A 19,074-nucleotide genomic window follows, 5' to 3' on the forward strand; every position below is an offset into this window, starting at 1 on the left:
TTATTCAGTCCTTGAGCATTCTCCCTTCAATTTCCATTACCTTTTCCAAATAACTCTACTTGTTGCTTTGGAGCTTTTTCCATCCGTAGGCTTCACGTTTCCAGCAGTATTTAGCAGTGGTGCCTGGGTGCGTATTTTGGCACATTTTGAAAGCCCCAGGCTTTCAGAGGGCTCCGGTTGGAGCGGGGCAGGGCCGGGGCGGGGCGGGGGCGGCCGTTCCTGCCGGGAAGGTGCCGGTGGCCGCCCCCCGCGCTCCGCCCCCGGCGCTGCCCGGGCTCGGGGCGGGCTCGCTCCGGCGGCGGGGAGCGGGCACGGGGCACCGCAACTTCGGCAGGATGAGCGTGGAGAACCAGGATGTGCTGCTGGATCTGGAGGGGGAGGAGGAGGAGGAAGATGATGATAACGATGATGGGGAGATCGGTGAGTGGGGGCTGGCGCGGGGAGGGTTCCCCGGACAGCGGGCTCATCGCGGGCGGTGTGGCTCGGCGGGGCTCGGGCAGTCCCTGCCGGGGCCGCGGGCGGGAGCGCACCTGGCCGTGCGGGCTGGGCCCGGCCGGGGCCGGGAGCCGCCGGCAGACAGCGAGCCGCGCTGCCGCTCGCCTCCTTCCGCTGAAACTACTGAGCGTTTTTCCGCGGAAAATTCGGGATGTCTTTGTCCCTGCTGGCGGGTGTGCGCCAGGTGTGGCTGCCTTACGGAGCGCAGTGGCGATGGTCCCGCTTCTATAGCATCGGCACGGCTCAGTGGGCGAGAAGCACCGAAAACTTTGTCTGTTCCTTTCCCTGTGAGCTGAGGGAAACGCGAGAGAGGGGGCAGAAGCAGCGCTTTGCAGGGAGCGCGGTGCCGGAGACCTTTGGGGCGGCAGTGATCTCACAGCCCGTGTCCCGGTGCCTCGGTCCTTGGGAAGACACAAAGGTGCCATCCCGGTGCCTCGGTCCTTGGGAAAACACGAACGTGCCATCCCGGTGCCTCGGTCCTTGGGAAAACACAAAGGTGCCATCCCGGTGCCTCGGTCCTTGGGAAGACACAAAGGTGCCATCCCGGTGCCTCGGTCCTTAGGAAAACACGAAGGTGCCATCGCTCCGGCCTCCGGCGCTCGCAGCATCCCTTTGCTCCCCGCGCTGCCCGACTGGGGTGCCTTAGCTTCACACCAAGCTAAGGAGAAGGGTAATCACTGAACGGCTTGGGATGGAGAGAGCTTGAAGGTCGTCCAGCTCTAGCACAGCTGCCATAGGCAGGGACACCTTCCAGCAGACCGGGTTGCTCATAGCTCCATCCTAGCTGGCCTCAAACACAGTCAGGGAAGAGGCATCCACAGCTTCTCTGGGCAGCCTCTTCCAGTGCCTCACCATCCTCACAGTAAAGAACTTTTCCCTAATATCTAATCTAAACCTACCCTCTTTCAGCGACACCACTCCCTCCCTGCAGAACAAAACATCCAACAAAACAAAGTAAAATGTAAGGAGGAAATTGGCAAAGCAAAGAAAGATAGTGATTTTGCTGGGGGGAAAAAAAGGCATATTGTGTCTGCCAGAAAAGCAGACATTAAAATGGACAGAGAGTTTTAAATTCAAAGTGTATGTAAGTCTTGTTCCAATGCCAGTAGCCCAGGACAATGACATTGTATTTACTGTGGGAATGAATTCTATTAAAGTATTTCCAGAAAACAGCCCAAAAGGGGTTGTTTCTCAGCTGGTTCAGACTGAAGGGGTCTGTTCATTTCACTGAAGAGACACAGATTTACTTCAGTTCAGAAGCTGTTTTTCAGCTGCAGTAGCCAAGATATTCTAAAGCCTTTTATTTCTAGTTCACTTGTTAAAATAAATCTAACAAATAAAGAATGCAGGTAAAAGTCAGTTAGACAAGCAAGTAGAAGCTGGGCCTGTACATATAAATTTTAACAAATAAAAAGGGTTTCTGCTCATTATTTTCCAAAAGGCTGTGAATCTTTTTGCTGAAAAGCACATATTTTGATGATTTTTTAAATATTTGGTCTGAGTTTCTGCATTTGTAAAAAATTTTAGTGACATTAACTCTCTCTTTTTCATTGCCTCCAAATATTAATCCTTAATAATGGTAGATACAGCCTGCCACATTTGTTCAGTTAGCTCACTCCAGAAGTACATAAAATTTGAGCCTCACCCAGTGTCTGTGGAAATCAGGGAATGTCTTTCCTCCAACATTATTAGCCTTTGTTTCAGATGGGAGTATCCCTTGACTTACAGTAATAGTCCAAAGACAAATCCAGTTTTCCATATGAAGTGCAGCAAAGGTATTGTTTGACTCCACTCCCTGAATTTAAAGGGTGGATCAGCACTGCAGTGTATTAATCAACAGCTGTCTTTTCCATTCTTCACCCCAGAGAACAACTGATTTTTTTCCTACTCATAACTCTTTATCCAACTTGGGGATAGTTCAGCTCTCAGAGCCAGCAAATCATGAGTTTCATATACTGTATACAACAGTCGGGAACAACTCATACTATGTGGCAAAATTGCCTAAAAATTGTGCAGTGATGATTTCATGAGTTGTTGTGTTATGCAGAGCCTGTTACACAGCACCTGGCTTTGTCACATTTGCTACTCTTCCTTGCAAAATGCATGTGTAACTGTCTTAAGGTTTTTATATTAGGTATAATTACAGGAGAATTGTTTTATTAGTATGACAAATATATTAATCATCCATTTACCTCCAGTTTTATTTTGCAACTTGCATCTGCAGTTTTCCCAAGGACATCATCCCTGGTTCAGTAAGTAAGCAGGATTTCTGCACTCTTTCCAGTTCTATTCAAGGTTAATCCAGAGTGTTTATATCTCATCAGAAAAGCATTATTATGGAATGTCAAAGTTTGCAGCCATGGCACATAAAGGGAGCGATCTGTCTCGTTTTGGCATACAGTTGGTTTTGGTTGTCCATGCTGATGACCAGCAAGCCACTCATGTCAGAGGCAGTGTTGGGCAGGCATCCAGAGAGAGAGCTGTACTCGAGTCCCAGTCCACAGGGAGGTACCAGAGCTGCTCTGCCTGTGGTACAGAGCTTTGACACTAATTGTTTGGATCAGAGTTGTGCTTAGGGAAGAAAGTCTTATCCTAAGGTTAGACTTTTTGGCAAGTTGCAACTTTTTCTTTCCAATGCTTAAACAAGATGGACAACTTTTTTATTTGGACTCAGGCTGTTTTCAAGAGGATTTTTACATCAGTGGCATTTTTCCTCCCCCATAATTTATTCTTTCCCTAGTGCAAACTTCACACCATATCCAAATTGGTTTGCTTGTGTTTGAGGATTTACAGGATATTTGAATATGCTTTCCAGAAAAATTAACTTGTGCAGACAATATCCAGAGGCATTCCTCCTGATTACCCATCCAACAAGAAATGCTTTTGCTTTTGTCTTCATAGGGATATGTTAGCAACTTGCTTACGCTTTGTGGTCTTGGTTTTACTCAAATATATATCCTATTTGCTTCTTGAGCCTAGAGTCTACATCTTGTCATCTTTTGACACTGCTGCAATAATGACCAGACTGTGCTTTCTAGATGACCAAGAAAAGGATGTTCGTTCGTATGTCAGCCTTTTTCTTCTCACACAGTGTGCTGATGAGGATTCAGGGGGAATTCCAGCTGTTCTTTCTAAGAAGGCTTTCATGCTGTTGTTCTGGACACATTTTCAGCAACTACAATAAAAATGTACAAAAGTAGTGGTTTATTCAAGCAACATAATAGCTGTGGAGCCTAAGACAAGCAGTTTTGTTCAGCCCACTGTACAACTGGAGCCCTGCCCTGAGGGGTGATGTTGTAATCCAAATGGTGTAGAATAGCTATTCTTCGCCTCCTTACTTTTGCTCACTGTTATGTTCTCTTGTTTCCTCATGGCATATACTGCATTTAGTCATGCTGCCTGCCCAGAGCTTTTATTTTTTCCATTTCAATAGTTCCAATAACATGATGTTCCTTGTATGACCCTACAAATATTGTTGATATCATATACTGTACTCCAATATGAAAATACAACATACCCACAATGTCCTCCAAATTACTCCATTTTTCCTTCATGATTCTCTGAAATGGGCAGTTCTCTACAGAATTCTTCTAAAGGCAATGGAAAGCCTGAACACTTAAATTCGTTTTCTCAGAAGTATGGCTTTGTCCTGCAATTTATTAAGTATAATCCCCACCTTTGGAAAATTTCAAAGGGGCCAGATCTTATATTTTCTTAACACGCAAGACTTTAAAAGTAGATTCTTTTAAAAAAGTAGTTTTGTTTCTGAATGGACAGTTTCTACCTTTTCAGTCTGCCTACAGTAGTAGGGAGTAAAACTGCCCCAGTGGTGTCTTTTCACACCTGGTTTTCTTCTCTTTTGCTTCTCATACTTGCAATCAACTTAAAAAATGATTGAGGCACATTGCAATTCTCCATTCTCCTGAAGATGGCATAAACTGTCTGATGAGCTGAGAATCAAGAATTTCTGCTCCCTGCACTCTGTTTGGGACCCTGCTCTTGTGTGGACATCTCATGCATGTATGTTCCTGCAGAAACAAGCAGGAATGTAGACCCATAGTCTCAGTTATTCTATTAAATTACTATTGGAGTTACTCTTGGGGCAGCAAGAAACTCCTCCTGGTGAGCTGGGACTTGCACAGGTCCAGGAAACACTGGAGTGTTACACTGGCCAACATCTAAACCACTTTTCATGCCTTCATGTCCTTTCTCTTATATCTGTTACACTGATGGTTTACCCACATTTTTTTTGTCTCTTCATAGTTTGTCATTTTTCTCTCTCTGCCACTTCACCTTTGCAGAATCCAGGCCACAGATGAGGATACAATCCAAGCCACACAATGACACCGACCTTGTCACCAAGTGTGGTCCCATTTGAAAGTACACTGCTGGTACCACTCACTTGTTAAGGCTGATTTATTTATTTTTCTGCAAAACTCTGAAAAACCAAATACTGAGAATATAAATCTTTAATTGCAATATAATTACCAGTTTGCAGCTATTTATAATTCATAAATTCTGGAGGAGATCAGAGAATCAGGTGGGAATTTAGGAAATTTATACAACCTTCATACATATACCAAATTTAAATCTATTTTTAAAGTGTTTTTACCATACCTGAATTCAAAGTTGTCCATTAAAAACTTCCTGTACTGTGAAAATATTCTTTCTTCCTGTATTGTGAATTTAGCTGTACTGAACATATTACAGGTAAGTCTACAAACTGTAGGAGGACTAATTTGCCACTGTATTAGGTTGTGCAAATTGCACAACTTTAATGGTTATTGTTTTGTTTCTTTTCCTAATTATTAAGTTATAAATGTTATGGTGGATATTTATCACATGTCATTCCCTGAATTTTTTCCTCTATTTACACAAGCCACAATTTCCTTTAAAAGGAGGAATACTCTACACTGTTATGCTCAACAACTTAAGATTTTTTAAAACTACCTTTGAAGCATTACCATTTGTAAAAAAGAAAACTCATTAAATTCAATATGTAGGGAAAAGCCAGAATTTTGTTATGTGGTACAGAACTCCAGCAGTTCTATAATGTTACAGTTACTAAAAGTAATGCAATCAAAAGCTCACAAAAAACTGCCCTAATATGAGTTGATTTGTCCTTTAGGCAGAATATGAAAATGCAGATAGAGAACTTGAATTTGAAGAGATCAGAGACTTGGAAGGGAAGATGTACACATGCCATAACAGATGTTGTGTTTCCACACAAAAGTGCCTTTCAAGAGTAATTAGAGAAGAATTACTAATAAGATCTGTTACTATATGCCTCGGAAATACTTAGAAACAGAATGGGTAAGATTGGAAAGGACCACAGTGGGTCACTGATCCAACCTCCCTGCTCAAGCAGGGTCATCCTGGAACACATTGCACAGGATTGTGTCCAGATTGTTCTTGAGTATCTCCAGTGAGGGAGACTCCACAATCTCTCTGAACAAACTGTTCCAGAGCTTGGTCACCTGCACAGTAAAATTATTCCTCGTATTCAGGTGGAACTTCCTGTGCATCAGTTTTTCCCTGTTGCCTCTTGTCCTATCGCTTGGCACCACCAGAAGAGCCTGGAAACACCCTCTGGACACCCTCCCTGCAGATACTGATGGACGTTGACAAAGTTCCCTCTCAGTCGTTTCTTCTTGAGGCTGAACAGGCACAGCTCCCTCAGCCTTTCCTCGTAAGAGAGATGCTCCCTTCCCCTGATCATCTTTGTCACCCTCTGTGGGACCCACTCCAGGAGCTCCATGTCTCTCTTGCCCTGAGGAGCCCAGAACTGGGCACAGCGCTCCAGATGTGCCTCAGCAGGGCTGAGTGGAGGGGCAGGATCACCTCCCTGGACCTGCTGGCAGCGCTCTTCCTAATGCAGCCCAGGATTCCATTGGCCTTCTGGCCACAAGGGCACTGCTGGCTCATGGGCAGCTTGTTGTCCTCCGGGATCCACGGGTCCTTCTCCACAGAGCTGCTTCCCTGTAGGAGGGCCCCAAGGCTGTCCTGGTGCAGAGGGTTATTTTTCCCCATGTGCAGTATCCTGCATTTGCCTTTGCTGTATTTCAGACACTTCCTCTCTGCCCATCTCTCCAACCTCTTGAGATCCTTCTGCAGGGCTCCACAGACCTCTGGGGTGTGAGCCATTCCTTCCAGCTTTCTGTTGTCCATAAAGTTGTTATAATTTATGCCATTCAATAAAGTTATCATTGAAATCTGTGACGGTGGTCACAGGGGTTCTTGGATGAGGGAAGAGACGAAAATGTTGACTCTATGTTTAGAAGGCTTGATTTATTATTTTATGATATATATATATTACATTATAACTATTCTAAAAAGAAATAGAAGGAAAAGGTTCATTTCAGAAGGCTAGCTAAGAACAGAATAGCAAAGAATGATAACAAAAGCAGCTCTCTCAATCTCTGTCCGAGATTGCTCGGCCTTGATTGGCCATTAATTATAAACATCTAAGATGGGCCAATCAAAAATCCACCTGATGCATTCCACAGCAGCAGATAACCATTGTTTACATTTTATTTCTGAGGCCTCAGCTTCTCAGAAGGGAAAAAAATCTTAAGAAAAGATTTTCACAAAAAGATGTCTACGACAGAAATCACCTCATCATGCTATTTCCTCATACCTGCCAATTCCTTGGAAATGATTGGTGCTGTGCACTTAAGATATAGTTTGCCACTAGACATGTGGCAAACCTCAAGGGGAATCTGATACTAAAATGGGTGTTTTCTGCTGTGATTACAAAAAAACAAAATACAACCAAACACAAGGGTGCTTTTGTTTTACATGGCATAAATTAAATAGTCTTGTACCCCCTAAAAAAGTCAAATAAAGTAGCATTAGCCTAAGCTTGGGATTAACTGGTGTAGCCAGGAAAAGGAGTTACTGACTGCTGTGCTTTTTACTTAATGCACAAATAATAAAACTAAATATTGTCTGCTTGACATGAGAAAACCTTTAGAAAAGGTGCTTCAGGCCTTAAGCATATGGAACTGCTACAGTTGCGTGTTTAACATGATAATTTATTTAACAGAGGGTGAATGTCAAGGAGGACAGCTCTAGAGAAGGTGCCATGGGTTGGTTTATGTGCTGTTCTCATATTGAGGAAACAAAGGTGAAGGGAGAAATATTATGCAAGTGCTGAGCTCTGTATCCTGATGAATAGAAAAAATCAGATTATTTTTAGTGGACTGTCACTAGTGCTACAGTGCATGTCTTTGGCATGGTCCTTTCTAACAGTCTGAAATATTGCTGTACAAAATACATATTATTAAACTGATATTTGGTATATATATTTTAATATGAAATTTCTAAAAATATTCACTAGGGGCCAAATATTCAATGGGCCTAATACCACTTGCAGTTTTTAGGGTTTTCTGTTTCAAACTCATTCTTAGTGTGAGTGTAGGTGGAACAGTCTTACCTCTGAAGAGAGTGAGTTAATCTGCTGCATTGGCTGTGAGGAGAGACTGCTCAGGAATTGCTGCTGTCTGGTGTTCTGGTTCCAGTCTGATGGATCTGGAAGCTGAAGTGAAAACTGGAGGCTGTAATGTCACAAACGAGTGAAGCAGCACAAACTGGTTTGGCTACAGAAAGTATTCCCACCCCCAGCCAGCCCACAGCAGCAGCCCAGGTCTCCTTGGCACTCTAGCCCTGTATTTCACTGGGGAGTCTCAGTGCCAGTGTGGTAGGAATGCAAAGCTGCAGGGAAGGACACTGCACACTTTATCTTCTTATTGCTGCTGTCTGTGGCAAATGAAAACTGGCAGTCATGTGCACTGCCACCAAACAATGGATGGGTTTTGGTAGTCAGTCTAAGAATGCAAGCATCTAAGCATAGATCTATTGTCTTTTCCACCCCTCACAATTTACTCAGGCATCCCACATCTCTCTGAAGGCTTTGTGACAGAAGACAATCAATTCCCTTGATTGTATCCCAAGGGAATACACAGCCATCTGAAATACATTTTTGCTTAATTTGATGGAATTACTCTCTTCTTACCTGCCCCATTCTCAAGTATTTGATAACAGCAGTAGATATATAGACAGGGTTCCCTGCAGGGACTTGAGAAGTGAGCTTCTGAGGCATCCTTAATGAGTGCCAGATTCAAACTGGAAAATTATTAAAATATATTAAATTGCAAACTGAACTTTAAGAAGTTTAGTTGCAAGTCCGCTGGACCATAAACATTCTTTTCATTGTTTTTGTGACTCATGTGGTAGAAACAGCAGCTTAGTTTCAGAATGTAAAGGCACTTCAATTAGTGTAAAGGCACTTCAATTTAGTTTTTACATTAAATACAATTAAAATAATTTCCAACTAAACCACTATTCATCAACATCATTTTGACACAACTGAAAATTAAAGTTTTGTAAGAACTGCCACCAACAGCAGATTTTTCTTTGCTTTTACTGTTTCCCTTCCTTTCGTTTTTTTTTTTTTTTTTTTGTAGATGGAATTCATCTGGCCCCATTAATCTGGTTAGTCAGGTTCTCCAGCATTTTTTAGATATGATTTATTATCGGACATTAAATATTTGCATAAGAGACTGCTTACATTACAGTCATCAGAATGAGCTGAGCAGCAGTGCTCTACTGTAGGAAACAGCTACTACCTCTTGTGTGTTCAGTGCTGCTTGAGACCAGCTGGTGCAGCAGGATAAATGCCTGGAAAACTTGAGTTCCCCTGGTGTGTGCCTGTCCTGCAGGCTTCCAGCATGGGTGGAGATAGATCACGGAACCACAGAATGGTTTGGGTTGGAAGGACCTTTAAAACTCATCTAGTCCAGCCCCACTGCTGTGAGCCCCATCTTCAACCAGATCTGGTTGCTCAGGGCCCCATCCAGTCTGGCCTTTAATGTTTCCAGGGATGGGACATCAACCACCTCTGGGCAACCTGTTCCAGTGTGTCACCAACCTCATTGTTAAAAACTTGGTCCTTATAGGTAGACTGAGTTTACCCTCTGTTAGCCTAAAACCATCACCCATTGTCCTGTCTCTAAAGGCCCTGATAAAAAATCTGTCCCCATCTTGCTTATATGCCCCCAGTTTGTCCTAAAATGACACAATAAGGTTTCCCCAGAGCCTTCTCTTAAGCCCGAAAGCTTTTGGCTCTTTTTCCATGGCTGCAGCAGAGACTCTTGAGCTGTCCCTCTACTAGTTTGGGAAATTGCAGTCAGTTAAGGAATCTTCACTGTCTAGGAAGAGTGGGAGCAGGAAGAGCTTTTGTTGAGATACCCTGCACCTCCTATGGTGTGGCGATACTAATGGACTTGTGTCAGGAGAAGGGGATGAGATTAGTGACTTTTCAGTGGGTGAAATATCGTGGATTCTTTCCTTCCTTTGTGGGAGGAATAGTAACTCAAAAATGTCATCTGGGCTGCAGATCAGGTTGGAAAGAATGAGAAGTGATTGTTAAATTTTGGTGGTGTAGCAATCCTGCTAAAGATGCTGGCAACTGATATTAGTAATCCAAGGATGTGCTAACACAGTGGAGGAGTTAAGAGCCATGACCAAACAGCCTATGGAGAAGCTGTGGTCTGTTACTGTGATTCAAGAAAGCCTGAGAAAAGCACCAGACTTGAGCTTAGATCAGTGGAGAGACTCAAGTAGCACAAAGCAGGGTCTTACCTGAAGGCTCTCATAAAATAAAAAGTGTTGAAGTCATGAAAAGAATGAGGAAATAGAAGTGAAGACGAAACATGTGAGTTCTGGGTACAGAGTGAGAAAGACAGAAAGCAATTGAAAGTGAAAGAGGAAGAACTGCTGGCAGTGTTCACTGGGGAGGGCTGGCCAGTGCAGCTGTTAAGGAGCAATTGTTTGCTGTGGGTGCTGAGGCACTGGGGCTCCCCAGAGGAGCTGTGAGTGCCACATGCCTGGGAGTGAGCAGGGCCAGGCTGGATGGAACTCTGAGCACCCTGTCCAGTGGAATGTGTCCCTGTCCGTGGCAGGGAGGTTGGGAACTAGATGGCTTTTAAGGTTCCTGCCAACCCAAGCCATTCTGTGATTCTATGATTCCGTAATTATATTCACCTATTTGTCTGGTCAGGAACTTATTAAGCAGTGGCATAAAGATTCTTCCAATTGAGTTCATCAGGCAAATAAACTGCAGAAGGGACTAAGATAATATAGCTGTGGGTGCAGTGAATTGAAATAATTCATCTGTGCCATTTTAATGTATTTTTTAATATATAGCAAAAATTGAAATGTGTTCATCAGTAATTTATCTGATTAAAATGAGGATAAATTAGCAGGAAAAAAATTACTATCTTTATACTCTTAGTTATTTGCAAAAAATTTCCACTGCTGCAGGTTTGGCACCGCAGTTAGAGATAATAAGAAGGCTGAGATGATAATCCAGAGGGCTCTAGCAGTGCCAGAGAGTTTTATTAGTTTGTGTGCAATATTAGTAAGATTATTGGTATTCTTTTTCTGTGTTTTTTTCTGTAAGTGGTCTAATGGAGTTTTTACAGGCATTAATGAATAAGGATGAGGTCAAGCAAGGCACACTTTACCCTTGTGAGCAGTCCCTTTGACTAGAGTGGGAATAGCATCATTTTTGTAAACAATGTTGCAAAAGCAGAATTATTCCCTAATCGAGGTAATATCTCTATTAAATATTTCATCATCTCCATATATGCTGATTTATTCTAGGAAAAATAATTAAATTCATTTATTCATTCTGCTGTCTATAAAATACAAGAAGGAATTTTGCACTAAAGCACAATTTAATCTATAAAATGATGGTAGTACTTAAGACACAACCCAGCATTTGCTCCTACAATATTTGGTAAGGCTTAAATATGTAATAAATTTTTTTTTAATGACCTGAAGAATAGAAGAATCAATGCTGGAATATATTTTTTAACTTTTTCCTTGCTGATAACCAAGTAAGGAGAGAGAAAACTTCAAGGGCAATGCAGTCCAGCCAAGGAGAGCTCCAGATGTTTTTGTAAGTTTATTGGAGTTTACGAGAAAAGCAAAGTTCATCTTTCACAGAATCACAGAATAAGCTGATTTGGAAGGGATCCACAAGGATTATTATTAGCTCCAGGCAGGACAGCCCCAAGAATCCCACCATGTGCCTGAGAGCATGGTTGAAATGGACCCTGCCAACCTTGGTGCTTGCCCACTTCCCTGCAGAGCCTGTTCCAGTGCCCAGCCGCCCTCTGGGTGAAGAACCTTTTTCTAATATCCAGCCTAAACCTCCCCTGACAATAACTTCAGGCCATTCCCTTGGGTCCTGTCACTGGTCACCACAGTAAAATCTGGGGAGTCCTTTAATTGTTAAAACTACAATTTACTCATTAGGAAACAAAAGTACAGTTTGTTTCTAAACTCTGGGTCCAACACCAAGAATGCTTGCAGGCAGAGTCTTTGCACCGACACACAAGCTAAAAAGTACACCTAGATTTTGACTTATTTTCACTGTTTTTAAAGTAATTGAAAGTATCTTTTTGGGACCTTTCTATAAACACACTGTCTAACATTAGAGTGTGGGAAATACTTTAAAGCAAACATGCTGAGCATCTCGTTACAGAAATTCAAATATATCTCCTTTGAGACATGCAAATTTAACAGCAGTGGGTATAATTTTATAAATCTAACTCAAGATTTCTAATTAGATAGTTCATTGATCCACAGGCATTGAAGGCTGACCAAACAGCCATCTGCAATTACAATTGTATCAATTATGTCAGCTCCCAGTGAAAAGTCTCCATAGCTGCTGGCTGGAGATTTGGCATTGGTGAGGAACACCAAGGGCTCAGCTTGTCTGCTAAAAATCCATAGCTTGGCTGCTATGTTTGGAGCTTGGGGCAACTGCTGTGGGAGGGCTGCCCTCCTGGAAAACACAAGGAAGGCAGGGTATGCTAGTTCCCTCTGTAAAGGGGTAGTGTTTTTGACAGTATGGTTGAGGTTGATCTTGGCAAATTTGTCTCATGACAAAAGCAGAAGTAGCTTGTCTTCTTTGTATTTCCTGCTTCAGGACAGATTTTTTAGTTGATCTGGGATAAAAACAAGCAAACAAAAATGAACCACATTGTTTTAAGCAATGAAGAAAAGACCTTCTAATTCAAGAAGGCCCTTGGGGACCCTCAGCCCTGGAGGAGGTATAAAAGCAGCTTATCAGACTTTTGACTGGAGGCCAAACTCAACAGTCCTCTCCAAAGCTGTGACAGTCCTACAGCGAGTCAGCCTCCAGAGTATGTGCATGTGTACCATGGTTCTGGGCATGCATGAGACGTAGGGGAGGGAGAGTGTTCACACAGAAACAGTAAACAGCTTGTGCTGCTTCTTGGTTTCATCCTTTCTACTTCTTAAAGTATCAGCAGTACTGTGTTTTAGCAGCTGCTTTAGATAAGATGTCACTAACTCTACTGGAATTACTCAGGGAAAGAAAACATAAAACCAATGATATTTTATGGAGTTTGGGCTCAAATTTGGACTCAACCTTTTGATAGCTGTTACACTGCCACCATTCCATGTACTTGTCTCAGGCTGTGGTAGGAATACTGATTTTTACAGGATTACCTGCAGCCTGCTCCTGTAGTTCTCACACAACAGCCTAAACTTCTGAGGTAGCAGGCTGCTGCTCCTTTCTATGTTCCAGTCCATGTAGGGAAGGATTACAAGTCAAACATGAAAATTATTCTTTTGAGATGAGTGGATCCAGCAGAGTCTATGTAGTTATCTAAGTGTGTAAATGTTGCAGTCTTAGTCCTCAGAGCCTGGGGGTAGCTGTTCAGTAGGTGTTTTTCAGTGTGGGGTTTTTTCAGTTGTTTATTTTCCAACATTTTTCATTATGAAAGCATAAATAATAATAATACTCCATTTATCATTTGTGGTTTGGTTGCTTTATTTTCATTTGTTTCTTCAGAATGTAGGAGAGTTTAATTAAATGCATTGGGGATAGATGTTTATCCTGTGCTCTAAGATCAAATGTGTCCATCAGAAGAGCTTCTGCATCTCTCACTGTGTGTAGTTCACCAACCAAACCCATTAACCATTTGTCTCATCAGAATGTTCCTTAGGAGCACCTTGCATGCAAAAATAAACATTAGAGAAATCCTGTTTGCTTTCATGATGAGTCTTTCTGTTCTTTTCCATATCCATCACAATCTTCTTTGCTGTTTTCTTGTGCCAGCTTTAGGGCCAGTCATTCTCTTGGCATTCAGAATGCCAGGTTTGAGTCCATATGACCAGATCTGGCTCATGCAGAAGAGAAATGTCACTTACAAGTGGCATAGGATATTCTTCAGGTCCAAACTGCACAGCTGAAGTGCCAGCCTGGAGCAAGCAGGGATAGAGGAGTCATTCCATGATTTCATGTTTCTGTTTTTCTCCAGTTTGGTGATACTAAACTAAATTAAAATCTGGAGGTAAAATCCCCTGGTTTGTGTTCAGGGACCAGACTGGATGACCTTGCAGGGATCACTGGATGACTAGAACCTTCCTAGTCTTGCAGTCTAGGAGCTGGATCCACACATTTTAAAAGGTCATTTTTCTTACCTTTGACACAAAAAATGGAATCTGCAGTAAAGCCTTTTCAAAAACAGAACAAATCTCAGCATATATATTATCCCCGTATAAGGGATAATGACTAACCTCCTAACAGCCCATCACACTTGCATTTTCCCTACTGTAGTAACGAGATGCATAAGCATTCTAAACTCAGCTTAAATGAAAAACAACTCTCTAGAGGCTGCTGGTTGGATTTTGGTTTTATTTCATTGCAAAACTGATTTTTTACATTTTCTCCCTTCCACAGTTTTGAAGAAATGGATTAGAATCTCAGTGGAAATGAGTTTGTGGCGAGGGCCATCGCTGGGTCTCTCAGCACTGGTCTCTCTGATGGAGATCTGTAATGTTGTACAAAATGAGCAAGCCCTGTGGCTGTTCCTGTGTTACTGCCATCTGGTATGTTCATCACATCGTAAAACAGTTTAGCAGGATTCTTTACAATTCTTTACAATTCTTTTCTAGATACCAAAGTAAAATGTCTCTCCCTGCTTGCATGCATTTCCTCTTCTGTGGGCTTTTTAAAAAATTTCATGGAATTACACTATGGTGTAGGTGAGATAGGAGTAAAGGAAGGGTTTGGCTTTTTCCTCCTTATTATTCTTGCTGCTTGGTTTTGTTATAGTTGAACAGTATCTAAGATTTGATGCTAGTAATTTTTCATCAGGATCATTACAGTATAGTCCTGAGCTCTGTTAGCTCCCTCCTCAGATACACTGTCAAAATACACATTTTTATTCTCTGTGCTAAGTAAAAGGAGATTTGTATTTTTAAATTAATGAGTATTCTTTACTGATAGAGAGAATTTACTCAATCTAGGATGGCTAATTTTCTGTGAAGGAGCAGCAATTGCTAGAGAAATTTAGAAATGGCACTTTACGCCAGACTATCGTGTGCTTACTCTGCTGGGTCTAAAGCTGTCCTGCTGCTCCTACTCTGAGAGGCTTGTTCACAATGGTGGTGGGTGACCATACTGAAGTCTGAAGTACAACTCCAGCCAGGTATTAATCCTTCTATTTGGGTTGCTCGTAAGCACTTCAGCTAGATACCTTATTCTTTATTAACATTGTTGCACGTCAAGCAATCAAAAAGCTCTCCTGTCCCATGGTCAGCACTGTTCTTATATTTTCTCAGGTATCTTTGGCATCTCAGAGCTTGTAGTACTGTGTAATATATCTGGGAATATTTCTAATGTGCCATTCATGGATAGGTGATTAGAAACCTGCTGCTCCTCTCTCACCCCAGAGCCAAGACGTGCAAGAAGCAGCTGCAGGCTCAAAAGCATTTATGATCTAAAAAAATGTACTACTTCTGTCTGATTCTGTATGTGGGAGGTTCCCTGCCTCTGTGCCCTCATTTTACACTTTGGGACCCTGAATGGTGGTTCTGACCCAAAGCACCACTGGATTCTCTTGGGGCCTGGAGGCTGGGCTGGGTGTACCACTGACCTTGTGTAAAACATGGGAACAGCCTGAGTGTTCACTGGCTGGTGAAAAGGGGCAGTAAGAGCTGCACAGGAGGCAAGATGCAGGCCAATGACTCCTGTGAAATAAAGCTGGGGTCTGGGAGCAGGCATTCTGCCCAAGGACAAGGGCCAGGAGCTAGCAGTAAGCCCTGCAGCTGAATGACCACGAGGCAGTAGTGTGACATCATCTGACAGAAAGGACAAGCCAGCAGTTGGGCTTACAAACCAGATGACAGAGCACCCATCCCAACAAGAGGCTGATTGCAGCCAAAGGCAGGGCTTGATGGTGGCATCACTTTAGAAAGCTAATTGTCAACCCTGCCTAAGCTCAGGGCTTGGCCTGTGAATGTGCAGTGGTTGATCTGTCCATTCAGTCACCTAAACCTGGGGGCTCTTCACCAGTGACTAAAATGACCAGGGTCTTCAGCGTGCCATTCTCTCTCCAGAGAAATATACTTAATTTTTTCCATCCTTGTCTTGTTACGAGACTGTAATGCTGTTGGGATCTTACATCCTTCTATTTCTGTATTTTCAAAGTCCAGGGAAAAAAATTTGTGCTGTCTCTAGAACTTGCTTTTATTGCCTTTGTGTTTTTTGAATGTATTTGTGTATAAATTTGTTGAGTTGGTATTTTCATATGCATTTATTTTTTAGTTTTAGTTGAAGAGTGGACTTTTCAATGCCAGGCAGAAGGAGCGTATTCTTATTTTCCATCAGACTGCCCACACTACTTTTATTAGAAAGCTGTGTGCACACATGCATCCTTCTTGTTAATGCCTCTTTTCCCAGAAAGGAACTTAGAAACCTCTGTGTCTTCAAAGCCACAGGGTCTGTGGTATGTGATCTTCTGTCTGGCACGAAGCTGTCAGACCTTACCAGCTGCAGTTACTGGGCATCACAAATAGAATTTTCAGCAGAAACCAGAATTTTTATTCATGGTGATTGTAATGAGCTAAACCAACCATATTTGGTTGGTTGTGGGTTTTTCCATCATGGTATTGAATTTACACTAATTACATTATTCTGAACTGACTTTTGAAACTTAATAAATTTGATCCGTGAGAAAAAGTGTCCATAGTTACTGTGATTACTTTTCTTGCAGTGCATTTTGAGATTACTCTGCAGCAGCACAGAGTGCTGCTGCGTATGGACCACTAATCAAATTGCCTGATTAGGTGAAATTCTAGACTTTCAGCAAAGTTTCCTCATGCCAATTGCAGCAATAATTATTACATCATTTCTGCTCAAGGGAATCACTCAAATGCTTCAGATAGAATTTCATTTCTAAACTGACTGTATAATTAAATTATACAGTATAGCCAGTAGTAATCTTTCTCCGTATTTAAATGCAAATTTTACCAGTTACCGGCAGGAGCCATAGCATCCCTAATTGGTTGCAGCTAATAATATATTATGACTAAAAAATGTTAACATTAAGGCTATGAAGTCAAGCACTTAGAAGTTAGGCAGTGTCAGCATTAGTATTGCCCAGACAACTTCCATTTCCCTGCCATTTGTTTAAATGCAAGTTACAGTGTTTATGTACACAATCATTGTTCTTTTTTTCCTCTTAAGTCCATTGCCTCATTTAGTAAACTGGTAGCAATTGCAGATTTCTTTTTATCTTCCTCATAAACAGCATGGCTCCATATCTTGTTTAACTCAAATTATCCAAGCATTGCACAGAACATTTTCATTTTTTCATCCTCTGTGTTTCTATGGTGCTTTTGCCACACCTGAATGCTATATCCAACAGGGATGTCAGTGTCAGGTTGCCTAAAACTCCTGTTTTTAGGGAGTCATGGAGTTTCAGGCTCTTTTCACAGGAATGTAGGATGCTGAAGTGATTACTAAGATGTGGGGAAGGTAAAACACATCTGAATGGATTGTGCAAGCACAAGATGCTGAACAGAGAGATCCAGATTGCACTGGCAGGAATCCAGTGCAGTTGCAATGGCAGGAATGCATCTTCTGCAGGGCCACAAGAAAATAATTAATTTTTAACCACTTTTGTACAGTCAGATCTTAATCCCATTCTGTGTTTATAGTTTATAAACTCCCTGCTCTTCTTAAAAAGTTGTCTAAAAATGTTCACCAATGCCAAAAGCTTTGGGACACATTTTTCAGAAACAAGAGCATTTTCCACTTTCGCCATTATAAATACCATACCACACTTCATCATAGAACCATCATAGAACAGTTTAGGTTGGAAAGAACCTTAAAGATCATCTTGTTCCAACCCCTCTGCCATGGGAACGGATATCTTCCACTGGACCAGGTCGCTCAGAGCTCCATCCATCTTGGCCTCAGACACAACCAGGGATGGGACATCCACAGCTTCTCTGGGGAACCTGTTCCAGTGCCTCACCACCTCCACAGCAGAGGATTTTTTCTAGAATGTGATCTAAGCACTCTCTCTTTCAGTTGTAAGCCATTCCCCCTGGTCACTACATGCTGTTGTAAATGGTCTCTCTCAGTGACAAGCGCCCAGCTGTGCTGTAGAAGTGCTGAGCTCCCTGGCAGCACCACCCTGGGCAGCTGGCTTGAAAACTCTGGGCCAAACCTTGTTTGAGCAGCTTGCTCAGCACCACGTGTATCACATCCTGACGCAGGGACACAGGCCCCTTCTCTGCGGCTGTATGCAAATTCTTTGACAAGGAGATAATCTTTCTTCTTTCAATCTTCCAACAGCCCTATATGCTATCTGGCTTTTACAAAAATTACTCAAAGTTCTAGACAGACAAGTTTTACTTAGCCAAACCTGGAGTCATCGTCATTGCAGCCCCATCTTGTATACAAAAGAAGGTAGGGTCCTGGAGAAAAAATTTTGGGGTTTATACTGAAAAATTATTTTCTTTGCCTTAAAATCTGCTTACATCTCCTGGGCTAGATCAAGTGGTATTACACTGTACCTTTTACCTTTTTTGTAGTCACAAAAAATTCTGAAACAGAAAAACCAGGATCCAGTCCTTTCCTTTGTGTCTATCCAGTCCTTTCCTTTGTGTCTTTAGAATGAGGATCTGCAATGACAAAGAGTCTTGAACCAGAACTATTTCAGTGTTCATGAGTTTGAGTTTGGAGTCTTATTGATCTGCTTGCTTGCCACATCTCTCTATAATTTTCTTTTTCAGAAGAACCCTGAAAGCCATTAGAGCCACATTAACCAAAGAGGAATGATTGTAGTTACTGATTTAATTCATGGGTTGTAATATGGAGCAACCTGAATTTTTATTTTGATGGCTCTCTTAGAAAAAGAAGTTTTTCTTGTTTATTGGTAAAGAAGCTAAGGCAGTAAACCCCTTGTGTTCTACTGTGTAATGACATTTCCGAGGGCACCACAGGGGCTGTACCCAGTCTGGGTATAGCAATTTCCTGGTAACCTGACAGTAAGGCAGGAAATTCCTGTTAGCCAGCAGTTGCAAAATGATTATTTCAGTTTGTACTTCTGGAATTGAATGTTTTGATTTCTCCCAAGTCCTGCTTTAGGGGCCTACATCTCTTCTTTAATTCCATAGACACACATTAATTTCAGCAAGTATATGGCTCAATGCTCACTTTCTTTGATTTTCCACTTGTTGATGAAT

At 42.1% G+C, this 19,074-nt stretch overlaps 1 protein-coding gene across 1 annotated transcript in view; it reads left to right on the forward strand.

The window, feature by feature from the left end:
- The first annotated feature begins 253 nt into the window (after window positions 1-253).
- Window positions 254-19,074, forward strand: part of ANO6 (anoctamin 6) — a 71,364-nt gene continuing 52,543 nt past the window's right edge. Inside the window, exon 1 of the mRNA XM_059471706.1 lies at window positions 254-420. Within this exon, the coding sequence (XP_059327689.1) occupies window positions 336-420 (85 nt within the window). The 5' untranslated portion in view covers window positions 254-335. The remainder of the gene's footprint in view (window positions 421-19,074) is intronic.

The sequence above is a fragment of the Ammospiza nelsoni genome, chromosome 5, assembly GCF_027579445.1.
Source record: "Ammospiza nelsoni isolate bAmmNel1 chromosome 5, bAmmNel1.pri, whole genome shotgun sequence".
Taxonomy (NCBI): domain Eukaryota; kingdom Metazoa; phylum Chordata; class Aves; order Passeriformes; family Passerellidae; genus Ammospiza; species Ammospiza nelsoni.